At 33.0% G+C, this 26,340-nt stretch overlaps 1 protein-coding gene, 1 long non-coding RNA gene and 2 pseudogenes across 2 annotated transcripts; 3 read left to right on the top strand and 1 right to left on the bottom strand.

The window, feature by feature from the left end:
- The first annotated feature begins 450 nt into the window (after positions 1-450).
- On the top strand, positions 451-1,363 carry LOC114191234 (uncharacterized). Its single transcript, XM_028080407.1, has 2 exons — positions 451-1,077; positions 1,256-1,363. The coding sequence occupies exons 1-2, from the start codon at positions 451-453 to the stop codon at positions 1,361-1,363; spliced, it is 735 nt and encodes a 244-aa protein (XP_027936208.1).
- A 2,032-nt stretch (positions 1,364-3,395) lies between these two features.
- Positions 3,396-5,792, top strand: LOC114190523 (uncharacterized). The gene is made up of 3 exons (XR_003605820.2): positions 3,396-3,874; positions 4,054-4,300; positions 5,168-5,792. It is a non-coding gene; the product is annotated as an uncharacterized LOC114190523 (long non-coding RNA).
- Positions 5,793-15,136: 9,344 nt separating this feature from the next.
- On the top strand, positions 15,137-16,000 carry LOC146884695 (uncharacterized; annotated as a pseudogene).
- Positions 16,001-24,689: 8,689 nt separating this feature from the next.
- LOC146884696 (uncharacterized) lies at positions 24,690-25,985 on the bottom strand (annotated as a pseudogene).
- Between the last annotated feature and the right edge of the window lie 355 nt (positions 25,986-26,340).

The following is a 26,340-nucleotide window of genomic DNA, read 5'->3' on the forward strand; positions in this document are numbered from 1 at the left end:
AGCTGAATTTGAAATAATATATAAAATCGAAAAATGATACCGTTTTACGAGTTAAATCTTAATTCTAAGTGAAAAAACAAAGTTAAAGTTATACTCAAAAAAAAAAAAACAAACAAAGGGAAGTCAAATAATTTTCCTACGTCGTAGATACGAAAAATAAGTGCACGTTGTAAACATAAACGGACTAATAAGCAATGAAAGAAAAAGCTTGATTGAACACCACTTTATTGATTGATATTATTTGTTTTGTTTGTTCTTAGCCATGCATGCCGTTTCAATTGCTGGAGTAGTTAATAAGCAATGAAAGAAAAAGCTTGATTGAACGCAATGGCTACCTGTCCATCCAAATTCCAAACTCGCCATATATATAAATTTCATTTTTTATATATAGCTGTCAACAATCACATTTAGGTTAAGATTGTTAGAGAGTATAACACCTCATCTATCAGCATGGCATCTTCTTCGACCAAATTGACTCTGAAATTGCTTATCGACTCAAAGGGCGAGAAGGTGCTGTTCGCAGAAGCATCAAAACCGGTCGTAGACTTTTTCTTGAACTTGCTCTGCTTGCCCATTGCTACTGTCATAAGGATTCTCAAAAAGAATCGAATGGTTGGCTCCATAGCCAATCTGTATCAAAGTGTTGAAAATCTGGATGAAACGTACATGCAAACAGAGCAACATAAGGATCTGCTGTTGAAGACAAGTGCCCCCGTTTCTTCACAAATCTCAGGCCTTCTTCCTTCAATCAATGACACTTCTTTTAACACCTCCACCAATGTGTTCTACAAGTGTCCAAATCACTCTGGTTACGTCACATGTGATAGGAGCACTCGTTGTCCTCATTGTGGGAACACTATGACCAGGGAAATGCAGCTTGTTGGTGAAAAGGTTGCAAATGTTCAAAATTCTGCCGACAAGAGTGGTTTTGTGAGAGAGGTAGTAACTTACATGGTGATGGATGATTTAGTGATTCAGCCCATGTCAAGCATATCAAGCATTACTTTACTTAACAAATTCAACATCAAAGAGGTGGGTGCATTGCAAGAAAAGGTGGTCGAGTTAGACATGAACAAGGTATGTTATATATATGTTTATAAAATATGCAAACATTCTGAATCACTGCATATATAATATCTGAATATATACCTCTAACTATAATAACACTACTTAAGGTTTTCATGAATAAATGTCTTCCTAACTATATACATATATAGCATGGTTCTTTAATATGCTTGCTTTGTATTTTGTATAGGGTGTCGATCTTCTAAAGGCTTCTCTGCAGTCGAAGACGGTTTTGACAGATATTTTTCTCAAGAAGAAATCGTATTTTGACATAGGGTTTCACACACAGTGCGATTAATAATTTTATTTTAAGTCAATAACCAATCCATGGAATTAAACGTAGTCTTGGACTTTATAATTACAATATATTTATAATTCTGATCCTAAAATATTCTCTTCCGTCAAATAATTATAAGCACCCATGGCAAATAAATTAATAATATCTTTTAAATTGAGTACATAATATGTAACAATTTTAATTTGTATTAAGAAAATGATAAATTACCAATTTAATATGCATAAAGCAAAACTCCTCTAAGATATACCTTTTGTCATATTGGATGCTAGCCGTCAACCATCATAAATCAATTGGACAGAGAGAAAATAAGAGAAACTTCCCCGGAAAAATCCTAAGTTGGTGCCCTACAAAATTTCTTAACCAGTTTGGAAGTAATTTTTTTCTCAAAGACAAGGAAGTAGAAGATGTTTCATTTATTTTTTTAAAAGTGAAGAAAAAATATGATTTGTGTGATGTTGATTTCCATTTCTAAAATTGAACATCGCATTTGAAGTTTTTTTTTTCTTTTTGATCTGCACGTCGCATTTGAAGTGTTGGTGACAAATTTTACAAATGAGTATCGAGACTATGATGCAATATTTTGAAAATAATAAGATACGATCACGACAAAGATACATGTCTTCTGTTTGCATTATTTAAAATAATTCAATCAGATGAAATAATGAATCAATATCCTCAATCAATCAGATACATGTATTTTCTTGATCAGGGAAAGATTGATCTCCGCAAAAAAACCAATATAGATTAAAATCAGAATATTTAAAATATTTAAGCTTTGGTGTACAAAGCTCAATTTTACAATCACGGTTAAATTTTTCATCGACTCTAAAACTATAAATACTTAAGCTCTAAGTTGGATTGTAGAGATTTTTAGGGTTCCAATTCCACCATAGTACTGACAACCATGAAAATATTAAGTTTTCAAATTGACACAGTCCTCGAAAGGATTAAGAAAATTTTCCTCTCCACACTCAAATCGACAATTTTGAGGTACATGTGTTTAAGAGAATGAAAATCAAAATTTGTGGTCTCAGCGGCTATGTAACAAAGTTTGAGAGAGGTGAGAGATTTACATAAAGAAATTTTTGCATAAATCTCTTACTTCTCTCAATCTTGGTTACATATCCATTGAAATTACAAATTTCGATTTTTATTTTCTTCAACACCTGTACCTTCAGATTGTGGATTTGAATGTGGAATGGAAGATTTTCTTGATCCATTTGAGGATTGTGTCAATTTGAAATTTGTATATTTTCATTGTATTTTTGTAGAATTGAAACCTTCAAAATCTCTCATCTTCACCTTACAAACTTAATTATATCTAGTTTTAGATTGGATGAGGAATTTAACCCTGATTATGAAATTGATCTTTGTACACCAAGACTTACATATTTTAAATATTTTGAATCTAATCTATGTTTTTCCACAGAGATTAATCTTTCTGTGGTGAAGAAAATATTATGTTAATATATGTCGCTTGAGTGAGGATATTGATTCATTCTTCTCATTTGATTGAATTGTTTGAATTAATACAAAGAGCAAAATTTGTATCTTTATAGTTTAACGCCATCAAAGTATTTTAATAATACAAATTATTATGTTTTAGTTAATTGTTATATTTACGTAGTTTCGTAATTGAATTACAATGTTGTTTGGTATGATAATTAATATTATTTGTAGATTTTATGCATGTTTCCTTATATATTGAAGGATTAATCTTCTCCTTTCTCTAGAATGAAAACTTTTGATTAATACAAGATGCATCTTCTTTCTTTGTTATGTCTTGAAACGTAAAAAACTATTTTTCACTACAAGAATGTTGAGTTTTAGAGTCCAAAACATGGCGTCGGATCCTTGTAGGACGCAAAAGGCGTCGGCTCGACCCACGTAAATAATAAAAATTAATTAAAAACAAAAATATATATTCCAGCCAGTTTTAATAAAATAATTCTTTTTATGGTTTTAATATGGCGTCGGTTTGACGACGCATAGACGGTACAATTGTTTGCGTCAAACGGATTAGATTAGTAATGTCGGATGGCCGACGCGTAGTTATAGAATTTAAAAAACTTTTTTTTATCAGGATTATTGAGGTTAACTTTAGGTGGGAAAATGTAAAAACTTTACTTTTCCCGCAAGCGCGAACACGAGTTTCCCCCTTTCTGCAGAGCACGAGTTTGCCCCTGTGAAAGAACGCAAGTGAGAGTGAGTGAGTTCAAAGTGTGGGCTGGAGCGGCGAGCCTTCTACGAGGAGCGACGAGGCTCATGTGAGATTCAACTTTCTAACTTCTCTGTGAGTTTGAGGAACAATCCCTTTCTGTGTGAACAGGTTTAGAGTTCGAAGAATAACACAGGACGAGTTGCCCCTTTCTCTACGAATAGTGAAGCGGCTCCCTTCTCTACGACAAAATGGTGGTTGAGAGGCGCAATTAGGAGGCCGTTGAGTGGCAAAACCTAAACTTTGCGAGGCAATGAGTTTTCGTTCACCAGGTGGATTTTTGAAGCATCCAAGTAAGTAATTAAAGTCCCATTTACTGCATTGTTGATTTGGTTTAGGGTTCCAATTAGTTCTTCGTGATTACGCGTTTCCTTCGAGTTATACATGAATTTGAAGATTTGTTGGATATTAAATACTTTCCTTTGAGTTATACATGAGTTTGACCATTCATGGATTACTGAGTTGATGATAGAGTAGGGACCAATAAAATACGCCAGATTCAATGGTGGGGATCGCAAGGAGAGAAAGATTCGGTGGTGGCATGGAAAATGAGAAAGGTGTATTAGGCGTAAGGAATTTGACAGTTATTGATTTTTCTCTTCTTGGATTCAACTACTGTGATGCAAAAATGAATGATCTATATTGATAGCAGTTTGTTTATGCTTCCTCATATTTGTATGGTGAAGGGGGAGAAAGTATTGAAGGAAGGTAGAACAAAGGTAACTTTCAATATAAATGGTTATAAATTGAGAGTTTGATTTATTAAACTTTGTTTATGAATTGAGTCCTTAGTTCCTAATGTGACGTGCATATTCTTTATGCATAATTTATATGACTCATTGTATGTTATTTACAAGTATCTCATTGGTTTTTATATTTTGTTATTAAATGGGAATTGATTTCTACTGTGGGTTTTTCTTTCCACTGGAGTAATGAGAAGTTGGGTGTTAAAAGTTTCTTCTTGTTTTTGTCATTGTTGTGAAATGATGATGGTGAGTGGTCTATATTTGATTTTATTAATGGAAAAGTGAAATTGAAATGCAATTACTTTTAGTTTCTCTGTGTTTGTTTGTGTAGGTATTTATTTATTGTTACTACATTTCCTCTGCTTTATGAAATGAATGTAAAGCAGGAGCCAAATTGCAATGTTTTCTGGGGACTCCTCATGATTTATATTTGTTTAATATGATAGAAGCTAATAATCGTGCACCCATGTAATAATAATCATTATATAGTTAGATATTGCGCTTTTCAACTAGGAAATGGAAGTAACGTAAATCCATTCTCTACATTATTTTATTGCTTTATTGTTGACATAAATGTGGTGTGGTATTTCTTCTTTAGTTGTCTATTTACTACCATAAGTCTTCTACTTTTAGGGTTCAATAACCATTGTTAACCTAATAATTACCCTTCCTACTTAGATGCCATCTTCATTTTAATTTTTTATCTTTAACGGTTGAGGCAGTTTGCATCTCTCATTCATCACATCTTTAGTTTCCTTTACTGTGTTTGGTTTTTCTAGCTAGATTGATTTGGTTCCATATTTAGCCTATTCTGAAACACAACTTATTCATGTTATCTAGCTACAGTATACATTGGAACTATGGCTTATTTCCACAAACATAGGAAGATCCATCTTTTGCAAACTCTGAAGTTGAAGAAGCATTGGGAGATAAGGATCCAGGTATTCCATTAATAATGATTATAAACTCTCATCTTTGCCATAATGCTATGTTAGGAGTACAACACAATATTGTGAAACCATTGTAATTCTGCAGTTGTTGTTGATATTGGGGAAAGATAGAGGAAAATAGGTGAGGTTGTCAAGGTCAAACCCTTGGGTACATTAGCCATGATTAGTGCAATTTTTTTTATTGTTAGTGCTTAAAGTTAACATAAACTCATTGACTTGATTTTTATTTGATTTCTTATTAATTGAGAAGCTAGTCTTCGTCCCCATTCAGCCGACGAAAAATTGATTTGCATCGGGAATATTAGCGTGCTCCACATCACCGTCACTGTACCGACGCCATTTTACTCTTAGAGTCGGCTTTGACCTTTTGGCGTCCCATTTTAGCCGACGCTAAATGCTTACATTCTTGTAGTGGATATATAATAGTTACTTGATATACGAATATTGAAAATGTATAATAATTTTTACAAACATAATAAATATATGATTGTTATTGTGTGAATCCAAATTAAAATCTTATTGTGTATTTTTTTTTTCTATAGTCGATAACTACTTCATAAATTAGATACTTCATCAATAAGTATTGATAAAGTATCGAACATGGATATGTGTCGGATGTAGAGACGTGACCTAAATTAAAATATCGAGGTCGCAGATCACAATGAGCAAAAGGATTTTATAGAATAAAGGAGATAACAAAACAAAGTTTACGGATAAATATTACATTACTCTCACAACATAAGTTTATTACATAGTTGTTGCAGTTATACAGTAGAGAGGCATTTCAAGAATTTTATTTAGTCCTTTTGTATTTTCTATTTAAAAATTCTAATGATTTAGGATGAGTTTGAATTATTATATAACTTAAAACTTACAAATAAAATCTTTATTGTTATGAATTAATGATTGTCCATTTATTTGATACATTTACTCATATGATTGATACTCATATGATTCATTACTCTTTATGTAAATATTTGTATTAACTAAGTTGATTGTTTCCTTTATGGATTACATGTACCTATAAGTAGGACTTTTCCTAACAATAATAATACAAGATGATTTGCTACCTATTTTCTTATTATCTATTTACTCTATTGTTTCTTTTTTTCTCTATTATATATTATTCTCCCTGTTATTCGCTTGATTTCATAACACGTTATCAGCACGAAGTTCCAACCAATTGAGGACTAGTGAAAACTTTTTATCTCTAACAACAATGTTCTGTGTGTCTCAATTCAAGCTCTTTCTAATATTTTCTCAAATTATATTTTTACCTTATATTCTTCCTCTTGTGATAGAATTGTTTGACTTTATCAATTTTCATCTCCATCTCCATCTTGTTATTTATATTTTTATTATGACGGTGATTATTATTATTATTTTGATCATTATTATTATTAATATTATTATTTTATGTGATAGTTCTAAACACGCGAAACGTTGCAAAATTTATATTTGTGACCCTTGATAAGGAAGAATTCCTTATATCGGATTTTAAATGTTGAAAAACATTTAGATGCAATGGATATTGAGATACCATTAAATAAAGAATTAAAGCATCTAAGCAACTAATTTGCTCATGAGACAAAAATATTGTGAAAAGAGATTTCACAAATATTATGAATATATTTCATGCCTATGTATGGCTGGCTGGACAAAGCAATAAAGCTTCCGATGAAAAATCAGGAGATCCGCCTAATCTGCTTGCTCCATTTCCAGAAGTGAATGCAGCAATCAATACTATGAATTTATTTCATGCCTTTGTATGGATGAACAAAGCAATGAACTTTTGATAGAAAATCATAAAACCTGTCCAAATTGGTTATGCTCCATTCCCATAAGTGAATGCAACACCATTTGATTTATATTTTCATGATCGTGATCATGATCTTGATTTTGGACATGATTATAAAGAAAATTTCAAAGACACATTTTGTCACCAGAAGTGGCACAATAATGTGAAAAAAGGAAAAGGAAAATGTGAAAATATTGACAAAAAAATGAAAGTATATATTATCATTACGGTGGTAAAGGTCATTTGAGTTGTACTTATTGTACACCAAAGCATCTTACAAATAATGAGAAGAACATAGAAACATACTTTGCTTATGAAGATGGTGATTCTGATTATGGCCATATGGGTGCTACTCATCTTGATATTGTTATTTGCTAAAGCAAATGGAAACATTTATCACCTCATTGATTATGAGAGTGTTAAAAAAAATCTCATTGATATTTATGTTTATATGAAAAACGACTGTTTGCACTAGTACTAAAAGATGTGTCTTATTGATAGTGCAAAAACATATACAATTCTTAAGAGTAATAAATTTTTCTCTTGTTTGATAATGTGAGACATCAATGTTAGTATTATTTATAGTACTACAAATATATTTGAAGACTCTAGAAGAGCTATTATACTTCTACCAAGAAGTTGAATAAAAACTTATTAAGTTTCAATGATATTTGTCTAAATGGATATTATATTAAGACAAACAATGAAAAAGATATGAAACATCTTTATATCTCTATGATTGAGTTGAAAAAGAAAGTGTATTGGAGAAATTATCAACAGTCTCTTATAGTTTGTACTACAAGTTTATTAGTACAATTGAAATGCATGTCATGGTAAACCAGAAATTTACAAATCAAAATGATTTCCTTGTTTGACATGATCAGTTATTATGATGCGGAAAAAAATGGTTGAAAAACTCATGTGGACACGTTTGAAGCATGGTAGACCTATTGGTTCCAAAGATAAAAACTTTTGAATGAGAAAGGGAGCTAATATGCAAAATGACCTAATCGAAAAGGTTGAAATCTCAAAAGATTCATTTGACATAATTAATGATTCAGTTCCAGAAGAACCTCAGGTACCTGAAATGGTTGAAAATGATGAGATCTCAATAAATTATGTCATGAATCATATAATATGGAACCAAAATAAAGTCAACATTGATGAAACTTTTACATATAATATAGCGATGAATGTTATGAATGACAATGAAACTTTTTTTTTTGTAGTCGATAACTACTTCATAAATTAGATATTTCATCAATAAGTATTGATAAATTAATGAACATGGATATGTGTCGGATGTAGAGACATGACCTAAATTAAAATATTGATGTAAGGTTGCAGTAATCAAAATGAGCAAAAGGATTTTACAGAATAAAGGAGATAACAAAATAAAGTTTACGGATAAATGTTACATTACTCTCACAACATAAGTTTATTACATAGTTATTGCAGTTATACAGTAGAGAAGCATTTCAAGAATTTTATTTAGTCCTTCTGTATTTTCTATTTAAAAATTCTAATGATTTAGGATGAGTTTGAATTATTATATAACTTAAAACTTACAAATAAAATCTTTATAAAATTTTAGCGTGTGTTTGCTTCTGGTAATTTATTATTTGATGAGATAAATTTGCAAGTGACAACTCTTTTGGTGAATTTGAAGGTGATCGAAGAAGTCAATTTGCAAGAAAAAGGTGATATTACCATCTTTGCACAATTAAAGAGATACTTTAATGAGTAATGATTTACTATTCATCCAATTTAAATACCCAAAACTGCCTTTCACTTTTCATGCATGTTGTACGAAGAAAATCCTTTTTAATTTTTTTTATACTAATTTGTTCTTCACTTTTTAATTTTTTTATTAAAAAACTAATCCAAGTTTACTTTAAATTAATTTCATCTAATTTATTTATTTTTATTATTATTTTAATCACAAAAGTAAAATTATAATCTTATATTTTATTTTATTATTTTATTTTATTTATTACCTCCATTAAATTATTCAGAAGAAGCTTGTTCTTCAAATTCTTTCACCTCTATCTTTTAAATCAAAGAACCCATCATAATTCCCTTTTTTTATCGTCTCAAATTTATTTTTGAAAACAAAAAAAAAAGTGATATTGCTATTTAAAAAGTTAAAAAAGTTGAATTTTTTTTTGATGATATTCAATGTTTTAGCAAACAAATTATGTAAAAAGCAAAACAATTTAACAACTGCGATGGTGGTGATGAGGAAGCTTCCAGCAGTTGTAGTGATATATTGAAAAAGTTTCTTTTGACAATCTTAACTTCTATTAAAAAATAAAAAAATTACTCTATTTGATAACTTTGTCAACCAAATCTTTGTCAACAAATTATTTTCATAATAATAATAATAATAATAATAATAATAATAATAATAATAATAATGATGATGATGATGATGATCTTATTATTATATTTAAACTAATTACTCATTCATAATTTATTTTAATTTAAATTTTACTATTTTCATTTTATTTCAATCTAATTTCATCATAATATATATTTTATTTTAAATTATTTTTATGACTAAGTATAAAATAATAATAATATAATTTTATTTGTTAAAATAATATTTTTATCAATCTAATGTCATCATTTTAATTTACTTTCTTAAAAATAATAATAATATAATTTTATTTGTTAAAATAATATTTTTATCAATATAATGTCATCATTCAAACAATCTCATGTTTATTCCTCTTTTCTCACAAATTCATATATAGAAACAAAGTTTTATAAATATTAGAACTAATTTAAAAATTAATAATTATGTAACTAAAATTTTGATAATTAATATTATAAATCAATTTAAACTTTAATTCATAAATTAATTATAATTTTTTATTAATAAAAACAACTATTTTAAATATCAATAGTTTTTAATTTATAAAATAACGTGAACAATGTAATGACTTAGTTATTGAAATTGCACAGGTAGTCATTCTTCATCTGAGTCATATTTGGTCACACATAGCCAATTGCTTGCTCATGCATAAGCATCATAATAGGGCGGGATGGGGCGATGACGGGTTTTACTATCCCATATTTATTCTTGTAAAAGAAATTCATCTCCATCCTCATACCCAAACCCAATGGATCTCAAACTTTTGTCTCATCCTTATCCCCATCGGTTAACGGATATAATCTTGCACTCATACCCATACCCGCTTTCTTACTACTTTAATATTAATTTTTATAAAATAATAAAAAATTACGGTAAATGAAACATAATATTATCAAATATTCAATATTAGGAGGATGGTTGTTTCTTTGATATCAAATACTTTGAAATAAATTATAATTATTTACATTTTAGATTAGAATACCAAATAAAATTTCATGAGAACCAAAACATTTATTAAATTTGCAAACATTAATGAAAAATTTAAAATTATTTTTTAAAAAATATAAAAGAAAAAAAAATAAATTAAAATATATTTTAAATGTTTGTTTACTTCAATTTTTAAAATTATAATGAATCTTTTTTTATACACTAATACAAGTTATAATACATTAGTTGATCAAAATGACGCAAAGAATAAATAATAAACATAATAATAAAATTTTAACATAGATCTTGTATCTTTTGAACTCCAATATATGTTGGATGGTGATAAAAAAATATTCATGACAATTACATTAAATTTTATATTGTACTAAATAAAATTATGTATACAATTATAGTGAAAAAATCAAAGTATGATTGTAATGAGTTAGAAAATAAAAAATAAATAGATAAAATATATCAAAATAGTATTCTACATGATGAAAATAAACAAAAAATAAAAATATTAAAAAATTAACAAATTTGTGTCTTATAAACAATTTGAAGACTATTGAAAAGAATCGCACAAAGAAAAACAAATGTATAATTAAAGGTATGATAAGATGAAAAATATTTTAGATATCTAAGAAAACGTTTTAAATATCAACACATATACTCAATGGTGGTTGATAAATAACAAAAATTGTTTTAATGAAACAAAAAAATTCTTCAAATGAAACAAAAATTAATAATATAATAAGTAATTTTTTTTATATTACCTAGTAAATGAAATGTTTATATTATTAAACACTTAAATTGAGAGTATTAAACATTCTCATGTGAAAGAAAAATATAAAAATAAAAATATTAAGTAACACACACACACACACACACACACACACACATATATATATATATATATATATATATATATATATATATATATATATATATATATATATATATATATATATATATATATGCTTTTTATTTGATATCAAAATGTAACATCCCATTTAATAGTCTTTTAAGCTACTAAATAAAATATCATATTATGATATAGCAAAGTAGATAGTCAGAAAAGCCATACAAGAGTTTAATACAGTCATCCTAAGTAACCTGTTTTAAACTTCCAACTACTCACAGAACCTATGTTAAGGGAAGATATAACATGTACATCCCAAAATGCTCTATTCTAAAAGCACGAACCAAAATGCAATATAAACACCAAAAGCCGCAGATCAGATCCGATCCAAGGGAGGAGTACCATCACCTGGATCCTTCTCTGCTCACACCAAGTCGTAGGTGGTCATTGCAAAAGAAGACATTCATAAGAAAAACAAGCCAGACAAGAAGGGTAAGCTAACCAAACATATATTAAGAGGTGAAGTCATGAATATAAGTAAATAAATAATTTCACACCCATCATAATTTAAATCAAGTCACCACTACAAGACACACAAGTACCCGACTATAACTCAATATTCGGATTATATAAGCACATTGGATCTCTTGGTAGCTTGCACCTGTGAAGGTTCCCAAACTCTGCAGAGTTTAGGCTCAAGGGGTTATCACCCAACCACTCCCAAGGTAAGTCCCTTTCGCATCTATGACTGATCGGGTCCATAGACTAGGACCTCATGCTACTTCTCACGACATAACCCATCACACTCTACATGAGTCTTAATGGATTATTGGAGCGTCAGGATGCCAACCAAATCTGAGTCCTTAAGTGCTTATACACACTAAGTACTTTTCCTAGGATTTCCCATGAAATCCTAGTTTAATCTCATCCCTTCACTAAGTGCTTATACATAACTCTACAGTGAAATTCACTTAAGCTAGAGTATCTCGCATAGGCTAGGGAGTAATCTCGCTTAGGCGGACTACTCTCGTTTGGGCGAGACCCCTTACAATAGGCAACTCGAAAACCTGAGTGAGTTCTCGCTCAGGCTAGGCTGGTTCGCTTAGACGAGAGGATCTCTCGCTCAAGCGACCCCAACTCGCCTAGGAGAGACCTCGCGCAGCAACAAAGGTAACTCTCTAATACTTTCGCTTAGGCCAGAGCTACTCGCCTGGGCGAAATTATCAGAATTTCCAAACTGTTCTTCACATGTACAATTACGAAATTCATGCCACATTCCAATTTCACACCACAAGTAGTTCCAAATGGCAATTAAGCAAAGAATCATACCATCCAAGCACACAAAGACTCTAATTACTCGAAAATTAAGTGAAGGTTAGCTTCCCTTACCTCTTTTGCTAAGATTTGAGCTTGGTGAGGTTTAAATTGGTACCAAGGAGGCAGAAATCTCAAATTAACCTAGAAGTTCATCACCAAGACATAGAGAAGAGGGAATCCCATAATTAAACCCAGAATTCAGAGACAAACAGATGGATTCTAGCTGTAATTGAACTAAAACAGAAATGGAACCTACTGAGGAGGAAGGGAGCTGAGAGATGAAGCACCAGAGGGTTCAGTTGAGTCTATTCTTCCAGAAGCTGGTCATAGAATGCAAGGAATTTGGTGAGGGAACTGACCAAATAGGAGAAGTTTAGAGGAGAATTTGAGAGCAGAGGGGGAGGGTGGAAATAGCTGTGTTTTTGGATTCTTACAGAGAGAGAAAAGAGAGATGGTTTAATTAAGGGGGTTTCACATTCTCCCCAACATCAAAAATTTTCGACCCAAAAATTGGGACTTACCTGTGAACATGTGGGGGTATGACTTTCTCATATCCTCTTCCAATTTCCAAGTAGAATCGCTTGTCCTCTTGTCCCATATGACTTGGACTAGACTGATAGACTTCCCTTTTAGTTGCCTCGTCTGAAAATCACCAAGACTAACAGGATGAACCTCCATCGAAAGATCTCCTCTAATCTGTAAATCTTCTACTTCCAGTACATGAGAGGGGTCAGGCACATACTTCCTGAGTTGTGAGACGTGAAACACAGAGTGAAGGTTAGCCAACTAAGGAGGTAGAGCGATCTCATTAACCACTGGTCCAATCTTCCTCGAGATCTAATATGGACCAATGAACTTAGGAGATAGCTTTCTCGAGCGAATAGCCCTCCCTACACCAGTAGTCGGGGTAATCCTCAAGAAAACATGGTCTCCAGCTGCAAACTCCAAAGGTCTCCTCCTTTGATCAGCATAGGATTTCTGTCTGCTCTGAGATGCCTTCATTCTTTCTTGTATCAGCTTGACCTTCTCGGTAGTCTGCCTTAACTACTACCAACTCCCCATCTTGGTACCAACACAAGGGGGTCCTGCACCTCCTGCCATAGAGAGCCTCGTAAGGTGCCATGCCAATACTTGCATGGAAGCTGTTATTATAGGTGAACTCTACCAAAGGCAGGACGTCGTCCCAGGCACCCAGATGATCGAGCACGCACATCCGCAAGAGATCCTCGAGAGACTGGATTGTTCTCTCGGACTAACCATCTGTCTAGGGGTGATAAGCTGAGCTCAAAGCCAATCTGCTGCCCAAAGCACTCTGCAATGTTTGCCAGAAGCGAGAGGTGAATATTTTAATGATTTAAACGATGATGGAGTTATGGCGGGGACAAGTATTATGGCGGGGATATGTATATCCTCATCTCTTCCCCATACCAATTGAAAAAATTGGAGATTTCTCATACCCATACCAATACTCAGTTAATGCAGGAGTTCTCCTTCAAAACAGGGACAGATTCGGGCAATACTCACATAGACGGGTTTATTTGTCATCTCTATTCATACAGAAGTTGCTCTCGTATGTACAAGACCAAATATGAGGTTAGTCAATTTATCATTCTTAAATTTTTAGCTATGTTAAAATTGAGTAGAATTTGTCACATTCTCCAAAAAGTTATTTTAATATTTGAATATTATATAATTTTTATTAGTGTACAAAAAATCATTAGAATTTAAAACTTGAAGCAAAACATTAATTTGAAATATTTTTTAATTTAAATATATATTTTATAAACTAAATATTTATAAATTTAATAATATTACGTTTTTTTCTAATATTTCATAAAAATTAATTAATGTTAAAATATTAAGAAAACGATACTATAATTATATACTCGTTAATCGGTGAGAATGACATGACAGAGATGAAGATATTCATTTCTGAGAATGAAATGATGAAAATAAAACAAAAATTTGATATTTATTGCGTTTGGATATAGATTCTGATAAATGTTTTGTCATAAAATAAATATGGAATAACGAAATATATGTCTAGTTAACATCTATTTAAAATATATAAAAAATATAAAAAATGAGGCTATTTTCATATGAAAAGATTCTTTTAACACATTAGATATTGAGAAAATCATATCATCCCTAATAAAATACTAACTTAACATACATACTTTTTGTGTGAGTAAATAAAATTCTAATATTCGTTAATAATAAAAAAAACTAATTCGAAAAGATCATATAAACATTCCAAAATGTTACGAAATGATTGTAGATGCGAAAAACAACTAGACGTTGTAAATATAAAGAGACAGAAACTATTACGCTGTCCAGTTAAATTTTGCACACTACTTTATTGATTGATTGATTTATTTGTTTGTTTTTGGTCATGCATACCGTTTCAGTTTCTTTCTTGAATAGTTAATAAGCAATGAAAGAAAACCTTGATTCAAGAACGCGTACCCCTCGATCCAAATTCCAAACTCACCATAAATATGAATTTCATTGTTTATGTATATAGCTGTCAAACATTTAGGTTAAGACGTGTAACACAGCATAACACCTTATCTATATGAGCATGGCATCTTCTTCCTCCAAATTGACTCTGAAATTGCTTATTGACTCAAAGCGTGAGAAGGTGCTGTTCGCAGAAGCATCAAAACCGGTTGTAGACTTTCTCTTTAACTTTTATGTTTGCCCATTGGTACTGTCATAAGGATTCTGAGCAAGAATAAAATGGTTGGAAGCATAGCAAATCTGTATGAGAGTGTTGAAAATCTGGATGAAAGTTACATGCAACCACACCAACATAAGGATCTACTGTTGAAGCCAAGTGCCTCCGTTTCTTCACAAATCTCTGGTCTTCTTCCTTCAATCAATGGCACTTCTTCCAACAACGCCACGGATGTGTTATACAGGTGCCCAAATCACTATATTTACCTCACATCTAATAACACCGCTCGCTGTCCTGACCATTATTGTGGGCTTACTATGAACATTCAATTTGTTGGTCAAAAGGTTGCAAATGTTCAAAATTCTGCCGACAAGAGTGGTTTTGTGAGAGAGGTAGTAACTTACATGGTGATGGATGATTTAGTGATTCAGCCCATGTCAAGCATATCAAGCATTACTTTACTTAACAAATTCAACATCAAAGAGGTGGGTGCATTGCAAGTAAAGGTGGTCGAGTTAGACATGAACAAGGTATGTTATATATATGTTTATAAAATATGCAAACATTCTGAATCACTGCATATATAATATCTGAATATATACCTCTAACTATAATAGTTTTCATGAATAAATGTCTTCCTAACTATATACATATATAGCATGGTTCTTTAATATGCTTGCTTTGTATTTTGTACAGGGTGTCGATCTTCTAAAGGCTTCTCTGCAGTCGAAGACGGTTTTGACAGATATTTTTCTAAAGAAGAAATAGTATTTCGATATAGGGTTTCAAAAAGTTTAATTACTACTATTTTCTTTTAAATCAATAACCAGAGCATGAATTTAGTCTTGGACTATATAATTACAATATATTTATATTTATGATCCTAAAACAATTCTTTCTTTTTTTTTTTAATTGTCAAATAAACGTAAGTATCCAATGATAAATTACCAATTCAATCTACATGAAGAAAAACACCTATAAGATACCCTTTTGTTATGTTATATACTTCAACAATAATTGTTTTTAGTGGGGTTATATTTGACGTTTTCGGAAGTTTTAACCCTCACCAATGGTTTTATCCGGGGTTTGCAATTCCTCTGAAAGAATCAGCGTGACTAATAGATTATCAGGAGTTTTGGAAAAACGCAACTTGCCTGGAGTTTCCGAAACTTCTGCTACTACTGCTTAGAATTTTCAAAACCCCACTACTACTTGGAATTTTCATAACTCCACCACTACTTAGGGTTTTCATAACCCCTGTTATTGCCTGGGTTACAAAACCCATGTTATTGCCTCGTTACTGTCTCTCCAATATTTTTTGCTCAATTAAGAAAATCGAGTTGGCCCAAATAAATTTTCCTCAAAACTCAAATGTAATCAAATAAAGACCAAAGATCGGCGGGAACAATACCACTCACACATTAAATAAATTCAGTGAAATTCATCTAAGACCAAAAATGGAAAAGAAACTAAAGTTATACGTACATGTGAATGAAAATTAATATTCAATTTTCCTTGTGTGAAAGATTTAGTTAGGTGTGTAACAATCACAATATTTCCAGTTTAGTAGACGAAGGAAAATAAGAAAAAATATATAAAATAATTAATTAGCTGTCAAAATATAAAAGTTATCAAAATATCTTTATTTCTAACTAAACTCACATGCACACATGACGTAACATCAAGTAATATAAATTCTAACGGAATTTATATAAATCTAGATTGTATTTTATCATTTTTCTTTACTTAAACCTCGAAAGTTAGTCTTTGTCTTCTTTGATTGAGAAAAAAGAATACATAAATAAAATAAGAAATCAAAAGAATTCACGGTCAATTCCAATATGAAGAAAAAATATTGTTTCGAAAGGATATTAATTGTTAAGATTCCAAGCAAAAATTATTCTTTTTAGAAATACACCAACGAACACTTTGAGTTATGACTATAATATTCAAATTTCGAAATCAAAAATTGTCTCATCTATAAAATTAAAAATTGAAATATTTTTAAAAAATCAGTTTTTTTTTAATATAACCCCCTCTACTGGTAATGTTGTTCATATTACAATGGCATGGGGTGCATCAAACCTCCCTCTAATTATGTTGCCCTCATAACTCACAAAAATGTTCAATCTAAAAGTTCCTAGATTTGCGTACAATATTATAATTTTACGTACAATATTATACCTTTAAATTATACTTTTGTACAAAATATAATATAGTAATTTTTTTAATATTTGAAGGGTGCATTTTCTATAATGCAAGTGCATAATTTTTTTTAAATTGAGTTTTAGATTTAGAGATGAACATTTCGCTAAAGGTAAAACTTAAGGTGTCCATCAATACTCTTGTGCAGAGAGACTTGAACAAAACTCAATAATTGAGAGAAAACATCCACATCCAATGGGTTTAATAAAAATGTTATGATGGGTGAGCACAAAGGAATGGAAGGTGGGAAGGTGCTCCAGTATCTATTACTGCCTCCTTAGTTTATCCCCTATAGTGAACTAACACGAGTAACTCCCGACGTCCCTCATGTCGATCCCGATGTTGGTGTTTGTCCCAACGTCTCTCCCGGTCCTCGTCTCCTGTTGTGTTGTCACAGAATGATCTAATCGTGACGAGGTGGAGCTTTCTATACCGACGTCATATATGTGGAAAAAGGGTACATAGGGCCTTGAAATGATCTTGTACTCCCTTGTACTTACGTACAACCTTGTACTTACGTACAAGGTAGAAAATGCAACTTGGTAAGCATAAATAAAATTAAGTATACTTCAAATGAAGTTATATAACTTTACGTACAATATTATAACTTTAAATTATACTTTTGTACAAAATATTATATAGTAATTTTTTTAATATTTGAAGGATGCATTTTCTATAATGCAAGTGCATAATTTTTTTAACATGAGTTTTAGATTGAGAGATGAACATTTCGTTAAAGGTAAAACTTAAGGTGTCCATCAATACTCTTAAACGGAGAGATTTGAACAAAACTTAATAATTGAGAGAAAACATCCACATCGAATGGGTTTAATAAAAATATTCTGATGGGTGAGGACAAAGGAATGGAAGGTGGGAAGGTGCGCAGTATGTGTTACTGCCCCCTTAGTTTATCCCCTACAATGAACTAACACAAGTAGCTCCCGACGTCCCTCATGTCGATCCCGGTGTCGGTGTCTGTCTCGGCGTCTCTCCCAGTCCTGGTCTCCTGATCCTCATCTCTTGATCCTCATCTCCTGGTCCTCGTCTCTTATTCTGTCGTCGCTGAATGATTTGATCGCGACGAGGTGGGACTTTCTATATCGACGCCGTATATGTGGAAAAAGGGTACATATCCCATACTGCCTTATACTTACGTACAAAGTAGAAAATCCAACTTGGTAAGCTTAAATAAAATTAAGTATACTTCAAATGAAGTTATATAAATTTACGTACAATATTATAACTTTACGTACAATATTATAACTTTAAATTATACTTTTGTACAAAATATTATATAGTAATATTTTTAATATTTGAACGGTGCATCTTCTATAATGCAAGTGTTTAATTTTTTTAACATGAGTTTTAGATTGAGAGATGAACATTTCGTTAAAAGTAAAACTTAAGGTGTCCATCAATACTCTTATGCCGAGAGACTTGAAAAAAACTCAATAATTGATAGAAAACATCCACATCAATGGGTTTAATAAAAATGTTATGATGGGTAAGCACAAAGGAATGGAAGGTTGGAAGGTGCCCCAGTATTTGTTACTGCCTCCTTAGTTTATCCCCTATAGTGAATTAACATGAGTAATTCTCGACGTCGCTCATGTCGATCCCCATGTCGGTGTTTGTCCCAGCGTCTCTCCCGATCCTCGTCTCCGATTCTATTGTCGCAGAATGATTTGATCTGACGAGGTGGAGCTCTCTATACTGATGCCATATATGTGGAAAAAGGGTACATAGGGCCTTGAAATGATACCGTACTCTCTTGTACTTACGTACAAGGTATAAAATGCAACTTGTTAAGCTTAAATAAAATTAAGTATACTTCAAAGGAAGTTATATAACTTTACGTACAATATTATAACTTTAAATTATACTTTTGTACAAAATATTATATAGTAATTTTTTTAATATTTGAAGGGTGCATTTTCTATAATGCAAGTGCATAATTTTTTTAACATCAGTTTTAGATTGAGAGATGAACATTTCTTTAAAGGTAAAACTTAAGGTGTCCATCAATACTCTTGTACGGAGAGACTTGAAAAAAACTCAATAATTGAGAGAAAACATCCACATCGAATGGGTTTAATAAAAATGTTATGATGGGTGAGCACAAAGGAATGGAAGGTGGGAAAGTGCCCAGTATGTGTTACTGCCTTCTTAGTTTATCCCCTATAGTGAACTAACACGAGTAACTCCCAACGTCCCTCATGTCGATCCCTATGTCGGTGTTTGTCCCAACGTCTCTCCTGGTCCTCGTCTCTTGTTCTGTTGTCACAGAATGATTTGATCATGACGAGGTGGGGCTCTCTATACCAACGGCATTATTGTGGAAAAAGGGTACATAGGGCCTTGAAATGAGCGCGTACTCCCTTGTACTTATGTACAAGGTATAAAATGGAACTTGTTAAGCTTAAATAAAATTAAGTATACTTCAGATGAAATTATATAACTTTGCGTACAATATTATAAGTTTACGTACAATATTATAACTTTAAATTATATTTTTGTACAAAATATTATATAGTAAATTTTTTAATAATTGAAGGGTGCATTTTCTATACTGCAAGTGCATAATTTTTTTAACATGAGTTTTAGATTGAGAGATGAACATTCCGTTAAAGGTAAAACTTAAGGTGTCCATCAATACTCTTGCACGGAAAGATTTGAACAAAACTCAATAATTGAGAAAAAACATCCGCATCAAATGGGTTTAATAAAAATGTTATGATGGGTGAGGACAAAGGAATGGAAGGTGGGAAGGTGCCCAAATATGTATTACTGCCCCCTTAGTTTATCCCCTATAGTGAACTAACACAAGTAGCTCCCGATGTCCCTCATGTCGATCCTGGTGTCGGTATCTGTCCCGGCGTCTCTCCCGGTCCTCGTCTCCTGATCCTCCTCTCCTGGTCCTCGTCTCTTATTCCCTTGCCGCTGAATGATCTTATTGCGACGAGGTGGGGCTTTCTATACCGACGCCGTATATGTGGAAAAAGGGTACATATCCCGTACTCCCTTATACTTACGTACAAGGTAAAAAATGCAACTTGGTAAGCTTAAATAAAATTAAGTATACTTGAAATGAAGTTATATAACTTTACGTACAATATTATAAGTTTACGTACAATATTATAACTTGAAATTATACTTTTGTACAAAATATTATATAGTAATTTTTTTAATATTTGAAGGGTGCATTTTCTATAATTCAAGTGCTTAATTTTTTTAACAAGAGTTTTAGATTGAGAGATGTATATTTCATTAAAGGTAAAACTTAAGGTGTCCATCAATACTCTTGTGCAGAGAGACTTGAAAAAAACTCAATAATTGAGAGAAAACATCCACATCGAATGGGTTTAATAAAAATGTTATGATGGGTGAGCACAAAGGAATGGAAGGTGGGAAGGTGTCCCAGTATGTGTTACTGCCTCCTTAGTTTATCCCCTATAGTGAACTAACACGAGTAACTCCCGACCTCCCTCATGTCGATCCCCATGTCGGTGTTTGTCCCAGTGTCTCTCCTGGTCCTCGTCTCCTGTTCTATTGTCGCAGAATGATTTGATCGTGACGAGGTGGGGCTCTCTATACCGACGCGACATATGTGGGAAAAGGGTACATAGGACCATGAAATGATCTCGTACTCCCTTGTACTTACGTACAAGGTATAAAATGTAACTTGTTAAGCTTAAATAAAATTAAGTATACTTCAAAGGAAGTTATATAACTTTACGTACAATATTATAACTTTAAATTATACTTTTGTATAAAATATTATAGAGTAATTTTTTTAATATTTGAAGGGTGCATTTTCTATAATGCAAGTGCATAATTTTTTTAACATGAGTTTTAGATTGAGAGATGAACATTTCGTTAAAGGTAAAACTTAGTGTCCATCAATACTCTTGTACGGAGAGACTTGAAAAAAACTCAATAATTGAGAGAAAACTATAGAAGTACCACAAATACTCCTTTCATTATATCCGCGAGAGAGAAGATAGTGGCCATGGGTGAGAGCGCGAAAAGATAGGGAATGGAAGAGAAGATGGTGGGTGACGAAAGAGAAAGTGGATCTGCAGCGAGATGCAAATCCAGTGCTCGTGAGAGAAGCAAGAGTAAGGTAAGCAAAGCTTTCTATTACTGTTTTTTGTATTTGTTACATTGAAGGGAAAAACCCAAGCGGGTTTTTATAGAAAAGGGAAAAGGGGTTTTTTACAAAGGAAACCCTAGATTACTGATTAAATCAGTAATCAACTATAGAAAAGGGAAAACGAGAAACCCTAAGGGGGTTTAGGGTTTCAATATCCTCCCCTCAAGCTGGATGGTGGATTCTCAACATCCCAAGCTTGTGAACGTTAAATTTGAAGTTGGTACGGTGAAGAGCTTTCGTAAAAATGTCGGCAAGCTGGTCACTGGAGCTGATAGGGAGAAGGCGGAAGAGGTTGTTCTGAAGGCGCTCGCGAATCACATGACAGTCAATGTCAATGTGTTTCGTTCGTTTGTGGAATGAGGGATTCTAAGCAATATGTCTGGCGGCCTGATTATCACAGTAGAGCACTGGAGGCGGATCAAGCTGAATGTAGAGGTCATGAAGAATATAGCTAATCCATTGAATCTCACAAGAGGTAGTTACGAGAGCCCTGTACTCGGATTCAGAAGATGATCGAGAAACAATGCTCTGTTTCTTGGATTTCCATGAGATGAGGGACTCTCCAAGGAAGACACAGTAACCAGTGATACTGTGTCTCGTTTCAGGGCATGTGGCCCAATCAAAATCACTGAAGCCTTTAATTTGTAGATTAGTGTCTTTAGGAAAAAACAATCCTCGACCAGGATCGACCTTGATGTATCTCAGGATATGTTGGGCAGCTTGGTGGTGGTAAGCAGTGGGTGCTTGCACAAATTGACTAAGAAGATGGACAGAGTAGTTGATGTCAGGTCTAGAGTTGGTGAGATAGAGTAGTTTCCCTATAAATCGCCTGTAGGAATCAACATTGTAGGAGGTATTGTTGATGGCAAAAAGAGGTTTAGTGTCACTCATGAGGGGGGTTTGGCAGGGTTTGCTGTTAGTCATTCCAGTTTCATTTAGTATGTCCAGGGCATACTTTCTTTGGCACATATGGATCCCTTTCTTGGTCCTTGAAATTTCAAAACCCAAAAAATATTTTAGTTTCCCCAAGTCCTTGATTCTGAAGGTCTGATGTAGAGTACTTTTGGTGTTATTGATAATCTCCATAGAATTCCCTGCTAGAATAATGTCATCTACATACACAAGCAAAGCAGTGAAAGTGCTAGAAGTTTTATGTATAAAAAGAGAGTAGTCAGAATTAGATTGAGCAAAACCAAGGTTTAAGAGGAAAGAGGAGAGTTTAGCAAACCACTGACGGCTGGCCTATTTGAGGCCATATAGAGACTTAGTTAGACGACAAACTTGTCCTTGTTTGGGAAGTTTCAGCTCTAGTGGAGGTGTCATGTAGACTTCTTCATTCAAATCTCCATGTAAAAAGGCGTTATCAACATCAAGTTGATATATGCACCAGTCCTTAGCAGCTGCTAAGGCTAGAATAATCCTTACAGTTGTGAGTTTAGCCACAAGAGAGAAAGTATCAAAGTAGTCTATTCCCTCTTGTTGGGAATATCCCTTCGTAACCAATCTAGCTTTATGCCTTTCAATACTCCCATCAGAATTATACTTGGTTTTGAAAACCCATTTGCAACCTATGGGCTTCTTTCCATTTGGGAGATTGGTGAGATACCAGGTTTTGTTGTTTTCTAGAGCTTGTATTTCCCTGTTCATAGCATCCCTCCATTCTTTAGTTTTGCTAGCTTCAGTATATGATTGTGGTTCATGGTTGGCAGTGATGGTGAGAGTGTAGTGAAGATGCTCCTTTGATAAACCATCATAAGAAACAACAGAATCAATAGGATAAATAGTTTTATAGTTGGCCTTAATTTGATTAGTAGGTTTAAGCTGACAGGAGTTATTGATAGTTAAGGAACCATTAACCTGGTAGTCCTTTAGATAGTGAGGAAGCTTTCTGTCTCTTCTGGATCTTCTCAAATCCTGAATGTTGTCTTCTGTGTCACTCTGTTCATATGCCGCATTGTCTTGGTTGTCCTGATCTTGGGCAGGTTGGTTCATAATCTATTCAGGTTCAATCTGCTGTAAATTGGAGCTGTCAGTTGTCCTGTCTTCTTCATCATCGTAGTACTGTCATTTTCTTGAATTTCTCCTGTAGAATTATCAAGAGCAATATGGTCCTCCCTGATATTGATATGGGAGTCATTCAAGAAACTAAAATCCTGATTTATGTGATTATTTTCCTCAACAATTGTGGTTTCCGTAGAGCTGCAGGGAAAAATGGTTTCATAGAACAAGGCATTTCTACTTATAAAAATTTCTCTAGATTTTAAGTCAAGCAGGATGTATCCCTTTATTCTATTTTTGAACCCAATAAAAACACATTTTCTTGCCCTAAGATCAAGTTTATTTCTATTTATACCAGGGGTAGAGGCAAAACTTAAACATCCAAAGGTTTTCAAATCAAGATAAGTAGGAGATTTTGAATACAGCATTTCATAGGGGGATTTATTTTTCAAAACAGCAGATGGTATTCTGTTTATTATATGAACAACATGATTAACAGCATAAGACCAATAGCATTTAGGTATATTAGACTGGAAAAGCAAGCTTCTAGTAACATTTAAAATATGTTGATGTTTTCTTTCAACAACAGAGTTCTGCTGAGGAGTATGAACACAACTCCTTTGGTGAATAATACCATATTTATTATAAAGATCATCATACTCAAATTCAGGACCATTGTCAGATCTGATAGTCTTAATATCCTTCTTAAACTGATTTTTAATGTAGATGACAAAATTTAACAGAAGGTTTCTGGTTTCTCCCTTACAATGCATGAGAAAAACCCAAGTATGTCTAGATAAGTCATCTACAACAATAAGAAAATATTTATGCCCATGTATGGAAGGAATAGAGATAGGACCCCATATATCAACATGAATCAAGTCAAAACAATTATCAGAAGTAGTAGTACTATGAGGAAAAGGCAATCTATGTTGCTTTGAATAATGACATATGTCACATATGTTTTTACAAGAATCATGAACATAAGGAAAAGCTCTACAAATTTGTCTTAGAACATTATTACATGGGTGTCCAAGTTTGTAATGCCATACATTTATGTCTTTCTTAGTGTAATTCATAGTAGTATTAAAAAAAATGATCTTATGAAGTAGAGGTGTTTTCATCAAGGTAGTACAGCCCCCTTATCATGCTAGCATGCCCAATCATCTTGTATGAATGATTGTCCTGTATCTGACATTGCTCACAAGAGAAAATTAGTTTACAATTTGAGTCCTTTATGAGAGTTTGAACAGATATTATATTGAAAGAAAATTCAGGAATGTATAGCACATTGAAAATGATGAAACATTCTGAAAAATTCTTAGTTCCAGCAAATTCAGCAATAATAGTAGAATTGTTAGGCAGTTTTACAGTAATAGGTTTAATTTTGTAAAAACTAGAAAATTGACTTATGTCATGGGTCACATGATTTGTGGCCCATGTATCAAGGATCCAGGTTTTACCTTGCTGATTCTTGTGGGTTGAGACATTGTTGCTGAAGGTCTGGATGTGGCTGACCGAGTGCTTTGGCTCATCTTTGTCATCTAAAAGCTTTAGCAGTCTCTGAATCTGTTCAACGCTCAAGGTTGCATTAGCAGCACCTTCCTCTAGAGTGTGATCAGAGGGCTTTTGAGTTTCAGGATTGACATTGAGGTTGCACATCTGTTGAGCATTAGAGTTCTTATTACTATAGGTCCCTTTATCTTGTTCTGTCCTTTGTTTGTACCATGGAGGATATCCATGTTTTGAATAACACTCCTCTGCAGTGTGGTTCATTTTGTGGCAGTAGGTGCATTGCTTTCCTTGGTTAGGATTTCTGCCTCTGCCTCTTCCTTGTGTTCGTGACCCATTGCCTCTTCCTTGTCCTCTCCAAGAAGCTTGTTCTTGGTTTCTATATCCTTTGTCAGCTGCATTCATGAGAACTTTGTTTTCATTAGCCAGATTTCCAGAACCATTGCCCTCTCTTTCTTGCTGCATGACAAGAGAAAAAACTTTGTTTATGCTAGGTAGAGGCTCCATGAGCAATATCTGAGTTCTGACATTGTTGTAGTTGTCATTTAATCCCTTTAGAAAACAGATGGCATGTTCAGTCTCCCTCTGTTTCAAGAAAACTCTGGACAGATCACATTCACAGGGCTTTCCACAGGTACAGTTGGGTATGGGTCTCAAGAACTCCAGTTCTTCCCATAATTTCTTTAATTCTGTAAAAAATTAACTTATGCTTCTATCTCCCTGTCTGATAGAGTGAACTTCTTGTAACAAATCAGAGATTTGAAAGTAGTCCCCTTGAGAGAATCTTTCCCTTAATTCTTCCCATAGTTCTTTAGCAGAATCTATGTACATTACACTCTCTGCAATGTCTGGTGCGAGAGTCCTCATAATCCATGAAAGAATCATCATGTTACATCTTTCCCAGGAATCATAGTTTGGATCAATGGGCAGAGGTGTTTTAATGCTGCCATTAACGAACTTTAGCTTATTCTTGGAGAGCAAGGCACGTTGCATGTTCCTGCTCCAAGAAACGTAGTTATTATCATTTAAAACATTAGAAACTAGGACCAAACCTGGATTTCCTCCAAGGTGCAAGTAGTAGGGACTGGTGGGTATGAGGGATTGATCAAGATCAAAGTTGTTGGCCTTCTGGCTGGTGTATTCTGGCTTTGTTTCAGGATTCCCATCCATGATTCTTCAAAAGGATGCCAAGAATAACGTTCTTGGCAGAAAGAAAGTGAAAAGCGGAAGCACAGCAGAT

The sequence above is a fragment of the Vigna unguiculata genome, chromosome 7 (genome assembly GCF_037176805.1).
Source record: "Vigna unguiculata cultivar grain cowpea cultivar isolate G323 ecotype 2 chromosome 7, ASM3717680v1, whole genome shotgun sequence".
NCBI lineage: Eukaryota > Viridiplantae > Streptophyta > Magnoliopsida > Fabales > Fabaceae > Vigna > Vigna unguiculata.